This window comes from Amia ocellicauda, chromosome 9 (assembly GCF_036373705.1).
Source record: "Amia ocellicauda isolate fAmiCal2 chromosome 9, fAmiCal2.hap1, whole genome shotgun sequence".
NCBI classification, from domain to species: Eukaryota; Metazoa; Chordata; class Actinopteri; order Amiiformes; family Amiidae; genus Amia; species Amia ocellicauda.
Window position 1 is genome coordinate 9,541,563 of NC_089858.1, and position 24,993 is coordinate 9,566,555.

At 43.0% G+C, this 24,993-nt stretch overlaps 1 protein-coding gene across 3 annotated transcripts; it reads right to left on the reverse strand.

Moving 5' to 3' along the window:
• Positions 1 to 176: 176 nt before the first annotated feature.
• On the reverse strand, positions 177 to 24,578 carry sec16a (SEC16 homolog A, endoplasmic reticulum export factor). Of its 3 annotated transcripts, XM_066713033.1 has the most exons (33): positions 24,429 to 24,578; positions 18,230 to 21,324; positions 17,384 to 18,001; positions 16,874 to 17,022; positions 13,754 to 13,845; positions 13,526 to 13,667; positions 13,167 to 13,365; positions 12,769 to 12,961; positions 12,449 to 12,591; positions 12,243 to 12,304; positions 11,947 to 12,085; positions 11,475 to 11,717; positions 11,264 to 11,361; positions 10,789 to 10,870; positions 10,383 to 10,500; positions 10,019 to 10,130; positions 9,807 to 9,912; positions 9,540 to 9,680; positions 9,331 to 9,444; positions 8,908 to 9,115; positions 8,275 to 8,577; positions 7,785 to 7,876; positions 7,484 to 7,531; positions 6,820 to 6,996; positions 6,479 to 6,559; positions 6,257 to 6,313; positions 5,914 to 6,046; positions 5,228 to 5,368; positions 4,837 to 4,928; positions 4,544 to 4,615; positions 3,452 to 3,511; positions 2,498 to 2,575; positions 177 to 2,314 (listed from the first exon to the last, which is right to left on the reverse strand). In XM_066713033.1, the coding sequence occupies exons 2-33, from the start codon at positions 21,248 to 21,250 to the stop codon at positions 2,246 to 2,248; spliced, it is 7,383 nt and encodes a 2,460-aa protein (XP_066569130.1). In that variant the 5' UTR covers positions 21,251 to 21,324; positions 24,429 to 24,578; the 3' UTR covers positions 177 to 2,245. The 3 variants fall into 3 exon arrangements, with proteins under 3 accessions (XP_066569130.1, XP_066569128.1, XP_066569129.1); XM_066713031.1 differs by having other exon boundaries at positions 17,384 to 21,324; XM_066713032.1 differs by lacking the exon at positions 3,452 to 3,511 and having other exon boundaries at positions 17,384 to 21,324.
• Positions 24,579 to 24,993: the final 415 nt, after the last annotated feature.

The following is a 24,993-nucleotide window of genomic DNA, read 5'->3' on the forward strand; positions in this document are numbered from 1 at the left end:
CTTACTCCATTACTCCACCCCCTACACTACACACAACTCTTAAATGCAGTTACCTTTTTAAATCACTTAAAAAGATGTTTGCAAAACTTCCCAATACAAGTTCAATGCAGCGAACAATTTCAGGAAAATAATGCAGGACAAAGGCTGGACCACGATAAAGCAATCACACACACATATTTCAAAGTGCTCCAGAGCGCAAAATATTTTTATTATTTGTTTTTGTTAAGAAGTTTACAGTGTCAATTCTAACACCTTTTACGAAAAATAAGAGCTCCCTTCCAACAAAGAGAGCCTTCTGAATTAAAAGTATTCAGCAGTCTACATGGACATATCATGATAGCTTCATGAACTATATGGAAGCAAGGATTTGGATACATTTAGATTGACAGGTGAAAATAAATCACGTTGACAGTCCACCAAAGAAAGAATGAGGTTAGAGCAAAACTTTCTCACTCAACATTCCTTCCAAGTGATATCCTTTCAGATGTTTGAATACTTCTTACAATTCTTTCTTACAATTAAATTATACTTTTTTAAATTGTGTATGAAGGTTAAATTAGAAATAGTAATCAATTGCTTTGCACACATTTTGACTACAGGTCATAAATACAATCGGAATCAGATATACAAATATTTAGATAAATTTATGAAGAAAAAAAAATTACTATCGATTTTCAGCCAAAAGTTGCTCAGTTTGGAAATTACTTGACTTTAGATTGGTTAACGTTTAGATTAAGACCTTAATTAATTATAGCAGAGCTGTATGGAAAGGTATGAGAAAAACAACACTCCTAACTGGTAAACATCAAGTTTAGTTTAATTCTTTGTCATGCCGTTTCCCCTCCTAAAACCCTTGACCAAAATTCCTTGAGAAAGTCCTAATATTGCACTTAAAACAAATAAAAGAAAAAGAAAAATCAGTTCAACCTCCTAGATTATGAAGCATCAGGTTTTATACTAACAGTATAAAACTAATAATCTCAGATGAACTACACAGGTACTGCATTGAAAAGAATAAACAGATCTTAATATTTTAACCAGGTTTTATTTCACGAGTCACAGTTTCAGGACTGAGGTTTGAAAGGGGAACTTGATTCATTAGAAGGGATATGCGAGAGGACTCTTGTGCTGCTCAGTGGTAACAAGCTGAAACTCTCACTCATCTACAGTTAAAAATAAAAAGCACTTGAATTAAAAGGTGTCCTTTTCCATGATGTCTATTGTATGATGTCATTCCTATAGGCTGCAGAATAATGTTTCTCTGAGGTCCTCGCTACCACCAATAGCTGGGTAGGTGGTTTAAGATCTTCATTACTGTTGCCTTAAGATATTCATTTCATCTGTAAGGTGCAAACAAATAAGGAAGAGTGACATTCGCTATGACTTAATTTTTGGAATGGACCTTAACATTGTTATTAAACTCAATATTTTGATAACGGCTTCTTTTAAACAAAGGATGGATTCATAGTCTCTGCATTTTTAAATGCAAGCAAACATGGATACAGATTCTCTCTAACAAGTCTATCAGGTGTCATGGAACAACCAATAAGGGGCACCCATCCTAACAAAGAAAAGTTACAAGCTGGTATGGGCTTCATTGAAGTTGCAGCCTTAATGAGGAAAGTGAGGTCTCCAGCGACACTGCATTCTCTCCAGGCATACTGTGCCAAAACGCACACCCACAGTGCAAAAGGAAAGCCCTGGAACACACTAGTGTGCAGCTAAGCTCACTGTAATGCCTGGAACGGCATAATTGCGGTGAAAAAGGCACCTCTGCTTCCTCAAAACAGCAGGCTGAACTGCTCCGGCAAACACCAAATCTGAGTGTTTGGTGTGAAGCATTGTGTTATTAGCCTTAAGAATTAGTTAGGAATAACATTCGCCTGACATTCCAGTTGAGGTCTGCTCTCTTTTATTCTCCGGAACCCCCCTGTTAAATAGGCCATGGCACCAAACTTCAGGGAAGAGGTGAAGAATAGAAATATCAGCTTGGAAACATTCCAGGTTTTCCAACAGCAAAAATAAATAAATAATAATAATAATAATAATAATATGAGGAGGAAAAGCTGATATGATGACCATAAGTCCTTACAAAGTGAAGGTGGCCAGTTACCAAAGAGTCTAGCATGAGAAGGGAGGATCTCTTTTAAAGTTGCCTTATTTCTAATTCTGTCATAATGAATGTCACGATTCCTCATTGTCTGCCTACAGAACTGCGCGATTTTGCTCCGGGTGGAAACGGCGTCTACTTCAATGCGGGGTACTTCCTCTGGCCAAATCTCCCTGCCCTGGCTCCTCCTGACGGTGCGCTTGGCTACAAAGGAGATTGGAAAAAGAGGAAAAAAAAATGTAAATGTGTTTATTCAACCATTTTCTGAATCCCAGTTGCAGTCTACAAATAATGAATCCCAGATCTCCACCCAAAATAAAGGGCTACACTCATTGAAACGGCAGACTAAAATGCGATTCGAGTAATCGGGCAACATGTCTCCCTTACCTGTGCAAACTGTGAAGGATTATAGAACGTCACTCCTCCGGTGGGGGGACCTCCTTGTGGGGGTGGCTGATTAGGAACCTACACGAAACATGACAAGTTTACTGGGCCGCTTGTGGAGTGGAGAAAAAAATTATTTATTCCATGGCTGTTTCAGAACTCAAAATTAGCAGAAAAATGCCCAAATCAGGACTTCTTAGGTGTTGTAACATCAGATGTTCTTTATGCAAATTTATGTAACTTTCCAAATAGTGAAGCTGCAGTGGATTCTTAAATACCCCGATAATAAACTGAAATGCATCTCTCCCCTTTGACTCATCCATGGAATAAATCAGGAACAGTGGAGGAGATTGCCTACCCAGAAGTGAGATCAAACGTTTTCTTCACATCTCTGCTGACCTTTTTGGGCCTTTTCACAATGATGACAAATGAGGAGATTTGTATTATGAAACGTGATCTTGTCTCTCCTTCTGAGCCAGTTTATACCCCAGTGGATGGTTAGTGGCGTGGCATGCAGAGGGGTTAATCAGTGATGAGGCGCATGCGCTCGCTCGCACAGACAGTGTGGCGTTCACACCAAGCCAGGGGAGTGGCAACAGCTCTTTGCCTTCAGCATTGAATTGATGTGTGATGACATCATTCAGGGCACAGACTGACAAAGGAACAGGACACTCTCCCCCCTCACCCCCCCAAAACGAAAAGGCATCATTTTATAAAACCTGAAACTTCAGTATATGGACAAATTGAAAGTCAAAATGTAATGTATATTTTCCCCAAAAACTTGGGCAGCAGCTCCCAACTTGTGGATCTTCTGATTCATTCTTGTAGGATTTTAGCATTACTGGTATGGAGGTGGTGAAGAATGGCCAAAGCAAGGCTAAAGGCAGAGACTGCAGACTTGGTGACATGAGTATGTGCAAAGAAAGCGTGCAAGAGCGGAACGCCAGCTGCATGTACCTGGTTTAAATGCTGGCTCACTTCGCGTGATAAAGAGCTCATTGAGCTAGAACGCGAGAGCTACAAAACAGCAAAAAAATCAAACAAAAAAAACAACAAAAAAAAAACAGATGAACCAGAAAATTACACATGCATGTCATGGTCCAAAGTCACCAGTCTGAAACAAGATTTCCATGAAAGCAGAATTTCAGATTCAGCTTTTTAAATGCCAGGAGCTGAACAAGAATTGCATAGATTCTGCAAAAGACTTCAAAATATTCCCATTGCACCCCCACCCCCCAAAATATGTTGTATTAACTATTGCACTTTATGAAAAAAAAATAAAAAAATTGCTACTACACAATATATATATATATATTTTTGTCCTGGCACTTAAATTCATACCATGCCCCCATTATCAGATTAATGCAAGCTATAGAAAGTCTACACCTTGGACTTTTTTCACATTTAGTTGCATCAGTGCCAGTGAGTTTCATGTATTTAAATGAGGATCCCCCCCACATATCTACACACCATACTCCTAACGGTTTTAAATAAATAAATAAATAAAAAATATACAAAGTTCTAGAATATTTTTTTCACTTGGAATTCATGGTGTAGGATGTGTAGATAATTGAAAAATAAATAAAAACTATTTCAATTCCAGGCTATAAGGCAACAAAATGAAAACATTTTAAAAGGGGGTGGTAGATTTTCTATAGGTACTGTATATTACTAGTTGATAAACACACCCACACGGCACACACACAAGCAAATATGACCTGAACCTTTGACTAGGCTGTCTGTACCCATTTGTGCTGCCCAATCACATGTGGTTAACAGCTCTAATTTCAAAATGACCGACACTGCAGAACATGTTAAATGTTACAAGTTTGAAAACTACAGTCATGAAAGTTAATCCTCTGGCTAAGGTTAACAAATGCTACGGACACTGAAGGCTTTTCAGGGAGTCTACTCTCGATGACGGATGGAGGGAAAAGCCTTTTCAGATTAGACCTTGGGATGCTTCAATGGGATATGGAAATAGTATGAGGAGAAACGCCAAATCCTGGGGTAAACGCTCTATCCTACGAAGTCTGCTGTTGTTCCTACCTCCCCTGAGGGCGTCCCATCTGGATGTAAAGTCCCATCTGAGCCAGGAGGATACAAACCAGGGTTGTAAAACTGTAATGGGATAAATAAATATCTTGGGTTTAGGTTTGGTATACACAGATTGGTCTAAAAAAAAAAAAAACATAAACCGTGCTTTACCATTTGTTTTTCGGTTTGTTTTATACACAACCCAGTACTGGAGAGCACCCAGGCCCCAGTCTTCCCATCTTACAAATGTTTAAGAACGACCCCGTTAAACCAATGACAACCTGGTCACTCAGCCAGGGCCTTACCTGGGGCTGGGACTGTGCATCAGTGGTACTCGGCTCGGTGCTCGGCTCGGTCTCGGGCACACTGCCTTCCAGGGGCTGCTGACTTTCAGGAGCTGGGGTGACATATTTTCATTCATTTATACATTTATAGGGTCTAATCCTTGGGCCAATAGTTTTCCACACTCACAACCACCCCTCTGCTGGATCATCAACATCCTACGCTCTTAGGTCATGTTATTAAGACTGTTGCCGGGATAAGCAGTGTGACTTAGTGCCTGAATTCAGAAAGGTAGCTTTTAGAATTAAATGATGCTCCTTGTTAACCCACATGTGAAAGAAAGTCAGAAATGCTGAAATATATTTTAGATCAGATCAGATCAGCTGTACATTATAATTTTGCATCCAGACAGACCTGATCCGGGTACAAAGAGGTTAGCAGGAATGGGCATTGGAGCCAAAGGTGCAAACAGGTCGGCAGGGGCAGGGGCAGCAGTGCTGGGCTTGGAGCCGGCCCCTCCGGGATTCAGGACATCGACGTAGCGGCTCCTTGTACCTGAAACAGCAGCACGGGGCCACGGAGGAGGTCAGCACGACTAGTGAATGGACGGTATTGCTTCACTGACATTTTCAGGTTACCACACACTCATTTCCCTTCCTCTTTGTTCTACATATATGAAGCTGCTTGTTCTCTCAGATGTTTATGAGAAAGCCGAAAGGTCAAATTGCTATTTAGGTTCTTGCACCTGAAAGGGGGCTCCAATCAGTAATCACCAGTCATCAAAACATTGACCTGAAAGTTAGGTAAGCAATTACTTGGCCAAGTAGAGCTCAATACACAAATGTACATTGCCCTGCACTTAAAAAACATTTAAGGTGGAAAATGGTAGTTCAGGCAATACTTTGAAGCTGCTGCCATCTGGAATCTGGATGTTTGCAATTCCACATCAGCACTTTTAAAACTGAAACTACAGTTAAAACTGGTGCAATAATGGTCACATTTCACAGTAGTTTCCCCTTCCTCTACTGAAGAGGAACACAAATGAGAAAACTGGGACTCACAGCTCAAGTGAACTCTGCAGATATCAGGATTGAACTCACCAGCTTTCCTGGAGAAGATATTGACTGGAGGAGCTTCAGTGGGAGGCCCCCCTGGACCCCCTGGGCCCATCTGAGGGCCCATCTGAGGGCCCATCTTTGGGAAGCCAGATGGAGGAGGGGGGAGAGGCTTACTCTGTTTAAAAAAACAAAACCAATAGAGATTAATTTTCAGACATGCATTTTCATCTGGCGAGAAAACCATAAACCATGAACTGGATTTTCTATTGGAAAATAGGGATTGAACTTCACTGATGAAATTCAGTCCAAATCACAAAACAATGACTCGCCCTGGATAAGGGCGTCTGCCATGAAATAAATAATAATAATAAAATAAAACAATTACCTCCTCTTCTGGTTCGTCGAGATTAACCCATCGTTGCTTTGCCTCATCCCATACAATCTGAAACCGTACAAAATACAAGCTAGAAAATTATATTTATATCAAAAATAAACCCTTGCAACCCTGACTAATCATAATCTAAAATAAATATCCTACTTCACAAATATTCAAAGCAACAAATAAAATCATTGACATGGTATTTGATGACGTTTGAAATCTCGTTACCGTTTTGTTTTTGTCATCGGGAAGGTGAGCCTCATTGTTCCCTTTGGGGTACAGCCAGCTGAACCAACCACCTCTACCTCCCTGATTTGAAGAAACAGAAAGCCAACTGAGTAGATTTTCTCTGACATTCACTCTCAATTTCAGCAGATAGTGTTCAAAATCACCATGGGAAATGAAACATTTTATTTTTTTATTTATTTTACTAATTGAATCTTGTATGCTGGAAGTTTGGGATCTTGAACTCAGCCTTCATCAGCCATAAAATAGGCATAGGGTTTCGTCCATTAATTTGAAATATACCTTCATTCCCTCACATGCTCCTTCTACTACTTTCAACGGACCTTTTTGGGAGAGTCCTTCTTGCTGGGCTTCTTGGGCTCCTCTGGTCTGCTGGCTGGCTGCTCGGGGATGGACGCCGGTGGGGGGGAGGAGGGCTGTTTGGCTGCCGAGTTGCTGCGGTCTCGGCCAATAGAGTGGCAGGAAGACTCGGAGGTGGTGCGGGACCGTCTTCCGTGGGACTACAGTACAAGACAGTGATGGGTGTTCAGATACACACCAATACAATCATCCTGAATCTGACAATGTATATAGAATACAGAAAATGGTTTTAAATCATCAAGTAAATAACAGGGGGAAAAATCTGGAATGGAAAGGAAGGAAAGAGAGAAAAAGAGGAACGGAGAGTTATTGATGCATGATTGAGGATAGTTTGAGTAAATCAAACGTATGGGTAATCTGGAAGCTGACGATTAAACAGGACAAACATAGTCTGGGAGAATGTGGCAGTAGGAGAGGCAAGATTAAAAAATATTTAAATCAATAAGTGCAGTTCCTAATTAAACAGAATAAAACAGCATGGATGGAACAACCAGATGATTTGCTACATCTTAAAAGACAGGAGAAGTCAACTCAGATACAGGTATGGGGAGAGAAAACCAAAACCAAAACACACAGGAAGTCACGCCATAGACAATGAAGAAACACTGCTGCTAGTCCAGGGCATACCGTGTACACTGAAGACTGTGACGTAGATCGAGATCTTTTTCCTGGGACCTGGTTAGATACAAAGGCACACAATATGTCAGTTAGTCAGGCCTGCAGCTTAGCATTCACACAGGCTGCCACAAATCAAAGTAGGTTGAACCAGCAGCCGGAGCTCGTCATATCTTCCAACAGGACAGGACTGCACTGTGATTCAGAGCAAACAGACTAACCAAAAATGCAGAACAACAACACGAATCAGAAGCAGGAACATGGTTGTCAATCATAGTTGTACAGTTACTGATTGCACTTCACAATGACTTACCATATGAACCATTTGGTCATAGAAATCCATCTGCGGATGTGGGGTGAACGTACTTCTGGCCGGGGAGGATGGCTGGGAACTCAAGCGTCTCTCTGATTGTGACAAAGGTAAAATTAAAAGCAGTCCATACATTAACGTATCATTTATACGATTCAAAATACAGCACCTGGACTAAGCTAATGGGGTACAAAAGACATGATTCAAATTTAGTGCTGTATAATGATGGTATATACTTAAAAGACCAACACACAAAGTGGGGAAAGCTTTGTTACATAACAGAATGCAAAAACATTATACCCTGATGATATTTAAATTTAACTTGTTGGACGAAAAGGGTTGAAGTAGTAGTAGTGTTGAAATCGCAGTTGCTAATACTTGTCTTCTCTGACATTTTCCAGTTTGCTCTGAATGAAGAGTTTTAAGGCGGTGAATTGTATGACGAGGAGGACACTAAAACAGCGATTAAGATGCTAAGAATTTCCCTGCTGACCTGGCTGATAGCTGTGCTGTTGCTCTGGCACAGTGGGTAGGGACTCAGGAGGGGGCATCTGTGGGGGCATCTGCAGGGGCATAGGTTGTACCGGATACATTGTCTCTGGCTGCTCCTGCTGATAGGGGACCCCATACCCCAGCCCTGGAGGTGGATATCCTGGCATGGGGCCTTGAGCAGGAGGTGCAGACCCTGGCACTGGGCCCAGGGGAGCAGGTGGCACTGGGTAGAACTGGACACCCCCATCAGCTGGGGGTGGTGGTGCTGGGGGTCCTGAAGGCATTGTTCCATCAAGGAGCGGCGCTGGAAAAAGGCACACAGAGGCATTAAGTACAGGAAACTCAACATGCAGACTACTGTAACAAGCCATTATGGTCTGGCTTTACAGAGGAAGTACAGCTGCCATGTTACTTCAGATATCCCCACAGCACCTGCCCAGAAGGACCATTTACACACCTGAAATGATTAGCTTTGTGGAATTTAGCAACAGGTTCGGAGAGTTTATTAATTATAAAACATATGGGAGGAAGGGATGGATGGAGGGATGCTTGGAGCAAACAGCCTATGGGATGTGGAAAGGGCAAGAACTGGTCCACCAGTAATGGGCTCCGTAAGGTGAATGCTGTAACATACCTGGTGGCATGAGCTGCACCCCTGGCACCACTGGTCCTGGGTTTGGCATCAGTGAGGTCATGAGGGGGTTCTCTGGGGCAGCGCCACTCGGATCCTGGTGCATTCCCGGGCCACTGGGTGGGCTGGGCTGATCAAACTCTGAGCTGGGGGTGCTGCACTCGTACTGCTGGGGAGTGGCTCGGTCTGAATTGTAGGAGATCGCCCCTTCCTAGCCGTGAGGTAAAGTAAAAGGGCACTGCAGGTGAGCATTCTCTTCATAAAGAAATATGATGTAGATCACATGATTGTGTAATGTTAGTTCAACCTTTTTTCAGGGCATTATGAGGGCTGTATACTGTGATCTGTTTTTTAGACTATTTGCTGATTTGTTTTAGGGTGAAAAGCTGAGATGCAATCTCCAGGATGAAGTCTTTCCCCTCTAACCTTTATCTGCCCATCCAGTTGGCGCAGATGTTCCAACCAATCGGGCTCTTTAAACAGCTCCTGCTCGGGCTTCTCCTTCAGTTGAGGATCGAAGAATCGCAACTTTGCGGATATCTTGGTAGTAAACACAATGAAGGACTGAATCAGTCAAGTATGATCTGAGGAGAGCACATATTGTACATTTAGAACAGCCCAGGTGTTTATGTTACCTGAATGAGCTGGCTGATGAACATGGGGGAGAAGTAGGACGGGTGACTGAGGAGGGTCCTGGAGATGACCTCACAGTAGTGGAAGGCCTGCGCAGAGAGTCCCACCTCAGCGAGTCGGCAGGCATAAATGAACTTGAAGACCTGGAGAGGAGGGTGAGAAACATGACAAACTTTATTAAAAGTGCACTAAACATATCAATCCCTCCACTCGCAGTCAAGCGTTTCACACACGAGTCATGCCCCTGGACATAAAAATAAAGCACTGACCTGGAAGTTAGGCAAGGACCATGACTGAGAGCCCAGGGACTGAGCATACTCGTACGCCTCCGTTCTCTGGATGGCTTCATTGGAGGCAAACTTGAAAAATGGCAAACTGGAATTGGAGACAGAAGAAGTGAAGTGAAGTGCATCTTCTGGTGGTTAATTCACCATATTCTAGGTGGTAACTACTGGTCTTAAATGGTTGTTCCTCATCTCACCTGTGATTTGCTCCAATCAGAACCATCTTCGTTGATTTCTTGGTGTAGACGCCAAGCCCAACCTGGGCCATGATGTAACAGAAATGGGCGGCATCGGTCAGTCCCTTTGAAGCTATGAATGTGGAGAACAGACAAGTGATGAAATACTAATGGCATCTTCATTTACAACAAACAACAAAAACTAAATTATTCTTCAAGCACAGCTAAAAAAACATTTTCTGTTTTTCTAATTTCTGAAAATGATGTTGAATGAAGATATACACTGTGGCAAAAACAGACTGTATCTAAGCAATCTTATTTGAATACTGCAATACACTCAGTGCTAAGCTTCCCAAATCAATAATTCAGCTTTGCTTAGACTCACCAAGTGTGTCTCCTATTGTGGTGATGGTTCGAGTATCCAGATCCAGGGTGTGGGTGAGATTTGATAGCACCATGGCCAGGTGTGGACGCCAATCCCCCCACTTTTCATCTCCACAGCACTGCCACATATAGACAGGAAAACATTGTCAGTTAAACTGTGAAAGTTTAAAATGAACTAATGAGATTGGATAGTGTCAAAAACAATGCAAAATCACCTAGTTTAAGCCCAAAACACTGTCTATGGGAACTCTAGATTAAACAAGCACCTGTATATTAAATTAAACTACTACACTACCCTTGTACTATTACCAATGTAATTAAAGCTAATGGATACATTCTTACCAATTTGAGCTATTCTATTTACTATCTGCATTTCTAGGCTACATGGGTTTTTCCCCCATACTCACAGTGGCTGCAGCTGGCATTCGACCAGACATGAGCTGATAGACCGTCTGTAGTGGATCATTAATAGGGAGGCTGTTTGCAAATCTATAACACAGAAAAAGACAAATAAACCATGTAGTTAATATTTAAAAAAAATACCCCAAAGCATTACATTTAGGTCCAGACAAATGTATTTACATACATACATACATACATATAAATAGGATTATGCTCTTCATTTTTGGAGCTGAATTTTAATTTATTTGCTCTGTAGTTTTAATGAGCCTTAAACTAATGCAGGTGCACAGAACACAGGGAGAGATGCAATTTGTACATTTATCCAACAGGACTATGAAGAATAAAATGTACTCCCTTCCTAACACATATATCATTCATTTTGGTTACAGCTTCAAAGGAAGGTAAACAACTAAGAAATTAAATGTGAAACTGAAGACTGCAAAATATGAAAAACACTAAAGAAAATCTGCTGCTGCTCACCTGGTCATAACACGGGCGTGGGTTCGGTTGTCCATTTTGCTGGCCAGTAATAAGGCATGCCCCCATAGAGCATTCTTCATGGCAGACTCCAGTGCATCCTACACAACAGAACACATTTCAAAACCAAACACGAATGCATGTTATCTAAAAGCAACAAAACCAGAATTTAATAAATTAAGAGAAAAAATGAACTAAATGAACCACAGCTTGCCTTCTTGCGCCCAAAGAGGAGTAGTTCTCGGAACCTCTCCGTCTCCTTCCCGGTGTTTTCAGGCACGGTCATGATGGTGTCAGACAGCAGGGAGAGCTGGCCCAAGCTGGGGTCCTCCTCGGCCTTCTCCAGGGGTTCATTGTTGAAGTCAATGAGGTTGGTTTCGTTCGGAGACTTCCCGGGCAGCCAGACGGACTTGTGCTCCCGCAGCAGCAAGTCGGCGATATCCGTTCCCACCACGGTCTGAAACGCAAATCACGTCCGTGAGCGGAATTCCTCATGGACTCGCACATAGACACGGAATCCCCTTGAACACTGTCATTTTACACCATTTTAAACTCAAGGGGTCACAAATGTGTTTTGGGAGACAGTGGAGTCACAGTCCTTCCAAACAAGCAGCTCAGATTTCATACACCTTTAATAGCATATTACCAGTCGAGTTTTAGGATTGTGCTGTTTGCAGAGTACTAACCCCATTTTGCCGGCAGAGCAACACAATGAACTCCCAGATGAGATATGCCGAATCTTTATCAACCAGGCTGTCATTTCTCAGGCACTCCAAAGCTTTGTTCTGGGCAAATTTGATTACATCAACTTTGTGGGTTTCCTCTCTAGACAGAAAATAATATAAATGTGGTTAAACACAACCCTGAGGTAATTTATTTTTCAAAAACAAGCAGTACTTCCAAAACAACAGGTTTGAAAGATCAAGCATAGCTATTTGGTGACATGCCTGGGAAATCAATGTAGTATTACAAGGTGGCTTACTTGACTAGAGGCCCTGGGAAGGACCTGAGCTCTTCTTGCTCCTGGGTGTCTTGCATCATTGTCTGTAGGGTGAAATAAATAAAATAAAAAATAAAATGAAAATAAAATAAAAGTCTGTGTTCTTCAAAAGGGAGAAAATACCTACCACCATGTCACAAATGAGCAAAAACTGACAAGGACAGGTTTCACAAGACAAGTGTTCTCACCTCCATGCTGTGGATCTCCACCAGAGCAGGCTGGCCCTCTGAAGGCAGGTTTGGGAGTACTTTGATCAGCTGACCACCAGGCCCAAACCTTGCACACATATGTGGGACCGAGTACTTCTCTGGAGTCACTGGCCGGGGCGGAGCTGGAGACAAGAGAGAAGTCCAAACCAGTGAGGAAAAACAGCCGCAGTTTCAATTCTTAGGCCTATTTGGTACTTGTGAAGTTTCCACTCCTTTATTATGATGCCCAGTACCTCTTGGTTCTCTGGCCTGGCTTGACCTTGTGAAAATAGGGGATGGATAACTAGGATATAGGATACCTTGTTCAACAGATGACCATCCACTTTCAGCTGGGTAGCCTGATGGGTACTGATAGCCTGCAAAGCTCTGGCTCCCATCCACATTGTCAGGATACTGCTGCTGGTATGAGTAATCTGCTGGGAGAGCAGGAGCCTGGCCTGAGGGTTCATAACTCGCACCTACAAGGTCCTGCTGACTTCTGTACACCTGACTCTGAAAAATACAGGAAACACAAGATTACTGCCATCTGTGATGCCTTGTATTTACCCCACAATAGGAAAGAACTAGATCATCCAATGAGGAATTTAGTTTAGAAAAGCAACCAAAGGGAAAAAAAAAAAAAAATCTGAACACATGTGATGAGAAGGTGGAAGAGACTAGTGCCTAATGCCTAGTGTGTGTGTGTGTGTGTATGTACCTGCTGTGAGTGGGAGCTGAAGCTGCTGCGCCGGCTGTGCTGGCTGCGAGAGCTGTGCACACTGTGCGCTGACTGCTCGCTGTGCACGCTCCGCCGGTCGTAGTCGTCCACGTAGGGGTCCCTCGGCCGGCCATACTCGTCATCAAAGCTGGAGTCATAGCGAGGATCGTAGCGCCAGCGATCATCATAGCCTTCGCGCCTGCAACACACACAGATTCGCGGTGTTCGTAGGTCTTTTGGGGGGGGGTTAGGGGGTTTAGTCTCATTAATAATATCTGGCCAAACTTATGATCAGCAATATATTTACAACCATTTAATCTTTTTGTCTGGCTGTACTGTGAGCTCCCTCTCCACTTTACCTCATAGGATACTGCTGGCTATAATAGGCCTCTCTTCTCCTGTAGGCCTCTGGATCATAGTTGTACCAGTAAGAGGGGTCGTAGTACTCTCTGTATCGCGAGTCATAGGAGGCAGGATCATAACGGTCCCACCGGCTTCGATCTAGTCAGATATTTTAAAGAGAAGTTACCTTCTACATCACAGTACAGACTCTCCAGCTAATGTCCAGCATTTGCTTCAAATCTTACCTCCGTAGTCATATTGTTTTTTATAGTAGTCTGCATAATATTCATCATAGGCACTTCGACCAGTTCTCTGATAGTCTTCGGGATAGCCTTGCCTAAGTGGAAGAAATGGCAGACATCATTTTTTATACTAAGAAATGTATATATTTGGCTATCTACAGGGTCACAATTTAGTTGATTATATACAGTGAGGGAAAAAAGTATATGATCCCCTGCTGATTTTGTACGTTTGCCCAATGACAAAGAAATGATCAGTCTATAATTTTAATGGTAGGTGTATTTTAACAGTGAGACAGAATAACAACAACAAAATCCAGAAAAATGCATTTCAAAAAAGTTACAAATTGATTTGCAGGTTAATGAGGGAAATAAGTATTTGACCCCTTCGACTGAGTACTTGGTGGCAAAACCCTTGTTGGCAATCACAGAGGTCAGACGTTTCTTGTAGTTGGCCACCAGGTTTGCACACATCTCAGAAGGGATTTTGTCCCACTCCTCTTTGCAGATCCTCTCCAAGTCATTAAGGTTTCGAGGCTGACGTTTGGCAACTTTGAACCTTCAGCTCCCTCCACAGATTTTCTATGGGATTGAGGTCTGGAGACTGGCTAGGCCACTCCAGGACCTTAATGTGCTTCTTCTTGAGCCACTCCTTTGTTGCCTTGGCTGTGTGTTTTGGGTCATTGTCATGATGGAATACCCATCCACGACCCATTTTCAATGCCCTGGCTGAGTGAAGGAGGTTCTCACCCAAGATTTGATGGTACATGGCCCCGTCCATCGTCCCTTTGATGCGGTGCAGTTGTCCTGTCCCCTTAGCAGAAAAACACCCCCAAAGCATAATGTTTCCACCTCCATGTTTGACGGTGGGGATGGTGTTCTTGGGGTCATTCCTCCTCCTCCAAACACGGCGAGTTGAGTTGATGCCAAAGAGCTCGATTTTGGTCTCATCTGACCACAACACTTTCACCCAGGTCTCCTATGAATCATTCAGATGTTCTTTCACATGTGCTTTCTTGAGCAGGGGGACCTTGCGGGCGCTGCAGGATTTCAGTCCTTCATGGCGTAGTGTGTTACCAATTGTTTTCTTGGTGATTATGGTCCCAGCTGCCTTGAGATCATTAACAAGATCCTCCTGTGTAGTTCTGGGCTGATTCCTCACCGTTCTCATGATCATTGAAACTCCACGAGGTGAGAACTTGCATGGAGCCCCAGACTGAGGGAGACTGACAGGATTTTGTGTTTCTTCCATTTGCGAATAATCGCACCAACTGTTGTCACCTTCTCACCAAGCTGCTTGGCGATGGTCTTGTAGCCCATTCCAGCCTTGTGTAGGTCTACAATCTTGTCCCTGACATCCTTGGACAGCTCTTTGGTCTTGGCCATGGTGGAGAGTTTGGAATCTGATTCATTGATTGCTTCTGTGGACAGGTGTCTTTTATACAGGTAACGAGCCGAGATTAGGAGCACTCCCTTTAAGAGAGTGCTCCTAATCTCAGCTCGTTACCTGTATAAAAGACACCTGGGAGCCAGAAATCTTGCTGATTGATATGGGATCAAATACTTATTTCCCTCATTAACATGCAAATCAATGTATAACTTTTTTGAAATGCGTTTTTCTGGATTTTTTGTTGTTATTCTGTCTCTCACTGTTAAAATACACCTACCATTAAAATGATAGACTGATCATTTCTTTGTCAGTGGGCAAACGTACAAAATCAGCAGGGGATCAAATACCTTTAGAGATGTTAGGTAGACCTGATTGTAATACATTTGCACCTCCATTCTGGAGTTTGTCAACCTTCAGTCACTGTGACTGTTTTGCTACAGTGTCTTCTGTTTTCAGCTCCAGATCAATTGGACTATTAATAGATGATCTTGCTATACATGAACAATTTCACATTCACTCTCATATCCTCATTGAAAAATGAATGCAAGATATTTTGATTTTCAAATACCTTATCCTGGGGAAATGAAAAACCTAAATCTTCAAATAAAATGCATACAAAAATCTGTGGAAAAGGTCTCAGGAGGCAAGTTCACATATTTGCTATGAAACAATATACATTTAATCATCAACTGTGGTGAGTCATCTACATTTTATGCCTGCCTTTGAATGGGGAAAATTGCAAATAAGGATCAGTCAAAGATTAATTGAAGGGCAGAAATAATAAACTGAGATTAAGAAGTAAGGCATATGAATTGCCCAACAGAGCTGCAACACCAGTCAAAAGCACAATTGTTTTCCTATACAGTACCATAATGGCCCTAATATAATACTTCTATTTCTTTTTAAATAACATTTTAATAATACAACTCGTCCTATATTCGTGGACTATGCTCCGCGTCAAATTACATATTTGCATAATCAGTTAAATGTGTGACTGAACAGCCCTACTTCTGAAAATTGACAAACCTACCTGCAGTGATTATGTGGAAAAGAGTGGACTGAAAATGGGTCAAATATCAATGGAATAAAGTTATGTTAGGATGTAAATCTTAAGGTCATAGTTGTCAGAGAAGCTGAAGCATCAAATAACTGTGTCAATTAAAACCTTGTTGTCCTCAAAAGCCACGTTAGACGATGGGGCAGGGAAAAAAACGCTGCTTTTGAGCACACTGTCTCAGGTAATCTTTTCATGGACATAAGAGCAGTGTTTTTTGTGTGATATTACCATACAAGATTACAAATCTGGATTATTGAATTACAAACAACTTTACTGGATCAAAAAATGGTATCGCTGATACCCTGCTGAAATCCAACTTTGCTGAAAAGTAAGGTCATCCTAAATTTCAGACCAATACGGTACATGAAGAAAAGAATGACCAAGAACAATAGTCGAGTAAACACAGCTAAACTGATGTGACCGTGACATCTCGCAAATTTCTGCTACAGTACACACTGCAAGGCATACTGTGCAGCTTGTGGAGCAGGGTAATTCAAAGTGACAGGTCTATTACATCTTTCACTGAAACTGGTCACCCATACACGACTGGGCCCAAAGAATTAAAAAAAGGGAATCCCTACTCACAGACACTAAAATACAAATTGGGCAGTGGAAATCAAGCTTTTAAGATAAGGGCATAAACGCTTTTTTCTGCAGGCACGAAATGTTCAAGTCTCACCTGGAGGAAGGCCGGTCCGAATACTGGCTTGTTCTGGAGCTGGGCCGCTCTGGCTGCTCAGGGTATTGGTATCGCTCCCCTTCCCTGTATCCTGGGTTATAGCCTTCATATCTGCCATATCGGGCATCATACTTTCTGTAGGGATCATCCTAGATGAAACAATTAACAGCATCACTGCATATTAAAGATCAAGTGCTTACATCTTGGAACAACACTACCCCAACCCACTTTATTATTTTTTCAGTTTAGGGACCATTGAACAATACACAAATATCATTCCACAATCTATACTGGTCTCTTTTTTGTTTCCGATCTAGTCTTTTTATAATTCAAGCAGTCATTAGAAGACAATCCCGTCAATCAAGGATCAGTAATGGGGGGGGGGGGGGTTTACAGGTTTGTTGTGCTATTTTTTTGGATAAGCAACACTGCGTAACAAAAATTACAACGAATGAGTATAATAATAAAACAAATAAAACAAGTTATTTGTGGTCTGGAGTAATACGGTACCTGGCAATATGGTTGTGCAGCTCTGGGATCGGATGGGGGATAAGGCGGTGGGTAGGGCTGCCTGCCATCAGGATACTCAGGATAGGCCCCGCCGTAATAACCCCCATACCCGGGCGCTGGGTTCGGAGGGGGCAGCCCATAACCTGGCACTGGGGGCTGAGAGGGCGGCCCATACCCTGGCACTGGGGGCTGAGAGGGTGGCCCATACCCGGGGGCTGGGGGCTGAGAGGGCGGCCCATACCCGGGCGCTGGGGGGTGTGTGGAGGGAGGCCGCTGTGGATCAGGAGGCTGCTGGGAGTTCCCCGACAACAGATGTGGAGGGTACTGGGGTGGCTGTGGCCCTCCTGGTCCTGCAGGGTATCCCACGGATCGATTTGGAGCTTCTACGCCTGGCAGGCCTGGTCCCGTGGGCGGAGGTTGAGGATACTGGTTATTTGGTAGCGGTCCTTGTGGTGAAGCTCCATTTCCCTGGGGTCCAGGTCTAACTTCGGGCTTCTGCGACTGCTCGGCTGCTTGTTGCTGGGCATTAGCATTCACTGGCGGAGAGACTACACCTGCCAGTTGTTTCATAGGTGGTTCATGCTGTCCCTTTCCCGTCTGCTGTGCACCTTTCGTTACCTGCAGATAAACCCCTGCTGCATTACTGTCTGGTGTGCCTTGCTTGATGGCCACAGGTTGCTGAGAACCAACCAGAGGCGGGTGGGTGCTTGAATTTGGAGCTTGATTTTGGTTGGTTTGTGGATTGTGCAGGGAAAAATTGAGGAGTTCGTAATTGGAAGCATTCAAGGGAATGCCAGGTTGGGCTTGGGAACTGGTGGGGGTGTGTGCCAAATTATTGTGACCTACCTGTGCATCGGCCCTGGAGATGGTGGCATTTACCGACTGTGGAGCAGTGCTTTCTGGTGGCCGTTTCACATTCTGCCTGCTTTCTGGAGCCAAATTAAGAGGATTGTGATGCAGTGGAGATGGGATGATCATGTTCCCAGGCTGACTGGAGATGTTTCCAGATGAGGTCATTGATGAAGCAATTAAATGTGGGGGATGATTAGGCAATAACATGCTTGTTGGGGGACCTGGCTGCAATGCATTAGTACCAGATGTTACAGGAACCTGCTGTACAGGCAAGGCTTTTTCATCTGTCCCTTGATTTGGTAAAGTTTCACTTGGGTTAACTTGATTAAGTAAAGAGAGTGGGGCATTATTTGAAGGAATCACACAATTTTGAGCAGGAGGGGCAATCAAGACAGGCTGATTCTGGAATGATTCAGCTGCTGGGGAAGTTACTAACAGGCTAGCATAGCCCAAACTTGCCTGGGTGCTCAGCGGGTCACTCTCCCCCACTTTGGGAGGGTTCTCAAGATTCTCAGATGACGTGTCTGGCTTCTCTGCAGGGGGGGCTTGGTATGGAGACTGCTGCTGAAATGAATGGTTCAAGGGGCCATCCTCAGGAGGCTGAATAACCTCTGCACTCGGGTTTTTGATTATGCTATGAACTGGGGGTGCAGCTGGAGCAAGAAGAATGTTAGCCCCCAATATTTGCATCTCATTCTGGGCCCACAGAGTGGTGGCAGGACTCTCACATTTCAGACGAGCCCCATGTGTTCTAGAGGAGGGCCTTCTTTCTGGAAGGACCGTCTCTACCATGGGCTTGACAATGGGCTGCATCACATTTGTAGGGCTGCCTACATGGGGAGGCCCCATGGCATGATGGTGACCTGAAGGCATAAATATATTTTCCAGGTTGTCTGGTGGCTGTTCAAGATTACCAGGGGAGGCATCTGAAACTACCAACCCCTGTAGTGCAGTGCCTTGAGCTCCATTGTTTTTCTCCATGACCATCCTGGCTTGATCAACTTCAATGGGTTTGACACCAACTCCATGGGATCTGACCGGTTCAAATGAACTGTTTGCACTGGCTTGAAATATTCCTGTTGGTTTTGGAGGGCTGGGGGTTGGAGGCTGAGAGAGCTGACTTTGATACATTACATTTGGCATATTTTGCTCAACTGACTGCAACTCCACTGCAGGAGATGTGTCAATCTGCTCAAAATAGCCAGCAGACACCTCTTCAGTGGATTTAGCAATCTCTTGCTGTATAAAAGTTCCCACCACTCCCTGTGGTCTTCTTGTGCTAGATGCACTACTGTGACTCACATTGCTGTAGCTCGACGAGACGCTCTCAGACCGAACAGGATGAGGTATGGAATCTGGAGTCTCCAAGTTGGGCCCCCCCTCAAAATTATCCCCGACCTGAGCTGCAGGATTACTTTCACCAGGACCTATACCCTCATTCGCATTTTGAGGCAGTGGTGGGACATTGTGTGGTTCACTAGGTAACACCTCCTGGTTTGTTACACATTCCAGGTTTTCCACATTGTCAAAGTGCGCCCCAACATTTTTCTGTGTATCGCTGGCAATACCACTCTCATACGAGCCTATGGCTCCACTGCCCAGATGTGCATTACTATGAACAGTCACAGAGCGGTCAAAGCTCTGCTGATGCACTTCCAATGTGCTCTGGGCCACTTCAACGCCCATCTGTGGCTGCAAAGACTGCGGCTGCTGATTTGGAAATGAAGGGTTAAAAAGGGTGCCCTGGCCGGCTGCCAGCGAGTCTCCTCCCGCAACTCCATTGATGGTTGTCTGCTCACTTGCAAGTGTTTCTTCATTTTCAACGTCGTTCCCTTTAAAAAACATTGAAATGGTGCCCGGATCCGATTCGTAAAGGGCAGGGTTAGTGGCAGGGGGAAGACCAGCTTGCCAGGGAACAGCTGCTGGTTCAGGGTTAGTAAAGTTGGGGAGGTTATTAGATGCGGCTCCAGCCATCTGATGGTAGAACTGCTCCTGGGCAGGCTGGCAGTACCACGGATCATGTGCTGAAAAACTCTGATTGAAATAACTCTGAGCTGGAATCTGAGGGTTATAGTGCTGGGAAACTGGTACTTCGCTACCCTCCGTTGTGTCAGGAAACTGCTGGCGGTCACTGGTGGCTGACCCTGGACCCAGCATGACATTTTGCTGTCCAATGTGGCCTTGGTGATCTGAACGGACCTGACTCTGGGGTGGCGGTTGAGGAGGTATAGTTGCTGGGGACGAGGCTGGCGGGGGAGCACTGAAAGACTGAGATGGATGCTCGCTGCTAGGCTGAAAATAATTCTGAACTGAAGGAGGCCGGCTGCCGTGATCGGGCACCCATTGTGTGGCTGATGGCTGCATGTTCTGAGGAGGGAAGGGTATGGTGCTTGGGACCATAGGGTTGTAAGAGGCAGGCTCCCTCCTCATTTCCTGCCCATGGGTAGCTCTGTTTTGTAAGGGGGCTGCAGCAAAGGGTGTGCCTTCAAAGCTGTTCTCTGGAGCTCCTTGCACATGATAAGGTGAATGTTCTCTTGAGTTGAACTGCCCTCTTTCTGCACCAGGAGGAGCTGGGCTAGTGAAACTGTCAGCGTTACTGAAATGTCCTGGCAGCAGTGACGGAGCCACGCTGCTGTGCGGGGTGAAGAGACTGATGGGCAGACCAGCTGTGGAAGGCAGTGGACGTGCAGGATGAGGGCCATCTACCATCTGCGGAGGCGCCGACTGACTCTGGACTGGAGGGGTCTGAAGGAATCCTGAAGGAAGTGGATTTTGCATTGGAAGTGGGCTGCTCCTAGGAGGCGGGGGGTGATTTCCAACAGGCGTGGTCTGTGGTGCTTGGCGGCCATACGCAAAGGGGTCAGTCACAGGCGGAATAAGCGCAGCTGCCACTGGCATGGGTGTGTTCCCAGGTTTGCCGTAAGGCAGCCTGGTCCTCCGAAATGCGTTGGGGACTCCCCCCGTGGGTGGAGGACCAGCAGCCCCTGGGGGTGCAGTTCGAGGAGGTGGCTGCATTGCCAGCTTTTATTCCAGTTGCAAGAAATGTTATTCCAGAATTAGGCTGCTTAGGAGTTGAAGTTTACACTCAGCTGAGAAAACAAAAACACAAAAAATGCAGTTTAGTCTCAAGGTATTGGATTTAATAATAATAATAATAATAATAATAATAATAATAATAATAATAATAATATTAATAATAATATTAATAATAATTGTAATTGTAAAACTTTAGAAAGAATTTAAAGTAAATAGTGTACCCCATGAATAATGTGTCATATCCTGTGTTGATTGTGCATCTTGTACACTGCATAGCAATTGTTAAAGATGTATAAATATGTACATCTTTCTCAAGACATACAATCAGTCAGGCTGCTGTTTCTGCACTGGCTCATAAACACTAAAAGCAGAACGGAAGAGACATTAGACATGCTAAGCACCCCACTTGATAGTAGTTTGTGAGATACTAACATGAAATAGAATATTTTGAAAAAGCAACACAAGGTAACAATACCCATGAGCAAGTAACAAAGTTTCAATGGGGTAGTATTTTGACCCTCAAATCTGCAAAAATATTTCCTAATGCTATTTCGATTACTGAATGACAAAAACAAATAACCAAGTATTTTTCTATACTTTAGTATGCTTAATTGATTAATGCATTGAGAAGGTAATTTTACAGCCTCTACCAGGCTTAACCAATTTAAATCACAATTTTATTTTTCCCCTCCCTGCATCTTTAACAGTTTCTCAAGGAATACACAGGACAAATATGTTTCCAAGCCTTCATATAGACAAGGAGAATACACAATCCTTCAACCACATTTATATACTTAAAATTCAGCACTATACTCCAACATATTCTTTGCACTGTCAAAGCGACTTACCTTAAATTCAAATTAAACAATGTAAACATTAGTGTTTATTTAGGTAAATACATGTCTTCTTCAACTACACACACACATATTCTGAAAACTTAATACTGGGAGAGAATTACTCATCCAGGTGTGTTAAAGAAAAGACTGCAATACCTAGTTAAAAGCAAATGTGGATTAATCATTTTTAGTGGAAGGGGATTTTTATTTGTATTTGTTTAAGTACAGGAAAATGCAGTTATTTGCCTATTTTATTACTATCAGGGCAGGGGATTACAGTGTTCAGTGATTCAGTCAAACGCTAAGCCACTCCACAGTTACTAGAGCCTTGAGTTATTTATTCCAATAGAAGTCCTTAGAGTGTCATGTGACTGGTACAATAGCTAATTTTTCAAGGAAAGTTTAACAATTGTCAACCAAGAGTCACTCTCTCTCCTAGAAAAAGGAAAGTCTGTAAGTAGATTAAAGATACACATACAACTTTCAACCCTTACTGACAAGGATACATTGCATACCACATGACAAGCCTAGTGAGCTAGCTAGATAGTTCACTTTTAATCCTGGCTGTTCTTAGAGAAGAAATTATGAACATGCTATACTGAAGTCTGCCTAGTCTAGATTTACCACGAAAAACATGGTACATGAATCCAAGCCATGTTATAGTATTTTCAGTATCACTAAATCCATTGATATTATGTAGTGTCTACCAGTCACTGTTATTAGGACAGATTTTTTACAGACTTGATCTGTAAAAACTTAAATGTTTTGTTGTTCCACAGAAATGCCAGCCATTGTGGCTAAATAAACCTAAGATGACTAGTTTGTGGGACTACGAACAATGATGGGAGCTATCCCAACCTGATGACAACCATGAACCACAGCCAATTTTCTAATTATATATACCCTACATTATTTCTTTACAAAAAGCATAACATGGTAAACCAGTGGCCCCCTTTTTGAATTCAACAGTCTTTGAATCACTCTGCACAGTTTACTTACACAGCTGGCATGAACAGCTCGACAAACCTCTGCATTTAGTCAACCTGAAAGGACACTATTGCACAAAGTGGGTTGAGGTGAAAGGTATTCTTTTGAGGATACCTGTTAGATAGGAGGCTCAAAGCTCATGTATTCTGTCTATTTCTACAATTGTTTTATATATATCCAAAAAAACACACATGTGAATGTGAGTTTATGAATGTGTTTATAATTCTAGCAATCATTTAGTGTGATAAAGGTTTTAATAATACTAAAACAAGGATGTGAACAAAAGGGAATAGTTATAGTATGGTCAACTAAATGATCTGAAACCTATAGATAGTGCTATGAACTGGATTGTAATCCAAAGAAGCAACAACGTAGATGCTAATGTTGCTAATGAAGTTAAGAAGTGCAGTGTTTATCATGTGTACGATATTGGGGGATGGATTCACAAACCTTTAACCTTTAGCACCTGTTGTTGTAGTACTATAAACAAATACAACGTAGCCATGTTGACGCAGCAGAAGAAAAACCAAATGAATGAGTAAGATCAGTTAACCCTTCGAGGCAGTCAAGACAGCTGCTGCTCTTTTGATCTTGTTCCCCTTATTTGATATGTATATTATACCAAATACGTGTCAAACTAGCAGTGCTCAAGTTGAAGCATTCACCCTTAAACAGTTAAGCAGAGAGTACAGAAGCGTCTTATTATGATCAACTATGATCTAACAACATTAACAGTCTGAAGATTGAACCGGAAAAGCCCCAGACAATAATACTAATTAATAATACCAATTGATGCACTACACTACAAGGAAACCAGCAAACCTAAAAGGACTATGCACACAAGGGTATGCATTATTTAAATTAATTGAACAATTTAGTTCCTCTAATTTGAATTAAGGGTACAATCTGGTGCAGTACTGAAAAGCTCGTAAGTGAAGTAGTCTGCAAAACATTATGCGCAAACACAACAACGGGATATGACCATCAGAAATGCATTATAACAACGATGTAAAGTAAACAAGTGGCAGACAGCATTTAATCATAAATGATTAATCGTACATCGCAACAGGCAACTACCCGAAGTTTGATCAAGCTTTGGTAAATCACAGACAGGAGAGGGGTGTCCTAGGGGAACACTCTCTGGTATATAATCGGTCATCGATGGTTTATACGAATCCACTTCTGTAACAGGATGTGCTGTCAGATCCCTCATGCCCCTAAACCGGGAATAACAGAGCTTGTGCCTTTTAACTAGGTAATCCCGACCCAGTCCCATTTTTTCCAAACCCATCACCACCAGCCAAACAGACGCTGGACATTTCCACAAACCTTACCTCTCAGAGAAAGAGAACTCAGATCCTCCCTGCGGCCAAAAAATACACAGCTCGATCAGAAGCGGAATTAAATATGAATTCCTACACGATTGCAGGACCGTGAGGCAAACACACAGTCGCCATCTTCGACGAGTACATCCTGCTAGGCGACGTGTACCTGCAACGTCACGACTCCAAACACCGTGACGTCACGGTCGAGCACGATGAAGAATGTTTTTTCCAGTTTTATTTTAATTTTAAACATTATTTTTGCAGTTGTTGTTTATATTTAAGGAACACAGCTAGGTCTAGACAAAAAAAATCTAAATCATGTAATTTTAGAAAAGGGGAATTGAAATACATTCGCGCGGAAATTGCCGAATTATACCGAATAGTGCGCCCCTCTGGTCGACGTGTGAATCGGCTCCATAGCTGCAGCTCTTATATATTTAGCTGGAGTTGTAAAGCGTATTTGAGGTGAATTAATGTGTGCAAACTGAATATCCAGGGACGAACCTAAGTCAGACATATTTATTTTTCTTTCTTTTTTTTTTTGCACTGGATATTTTATATAGTTACTTGCAAA

Coding starts and splice junctions, on each gene's coding strand:
- sec16a (XM_066713031.1), bottom strand. CDS start 21,250: ATGCAGCCACCTCCTCGAACTGCACCCCCAGGGGCTGCTGGTCCTCCA. Junction 2,576..3,451: donor TGAGCCAGCATTTAAACCAG/GTACATGCAGCT, acceptor TGTTTCGTGTAG/GTTCCTAATCAGCCACCCCC. Junction 2,315..2,497: donor ATCCTTCACAGTTTGCACAG/GTAAGGGAGACA, acceptor TCTCCTTTGTAG/CCAAGCGCACCGTCAGGAGG.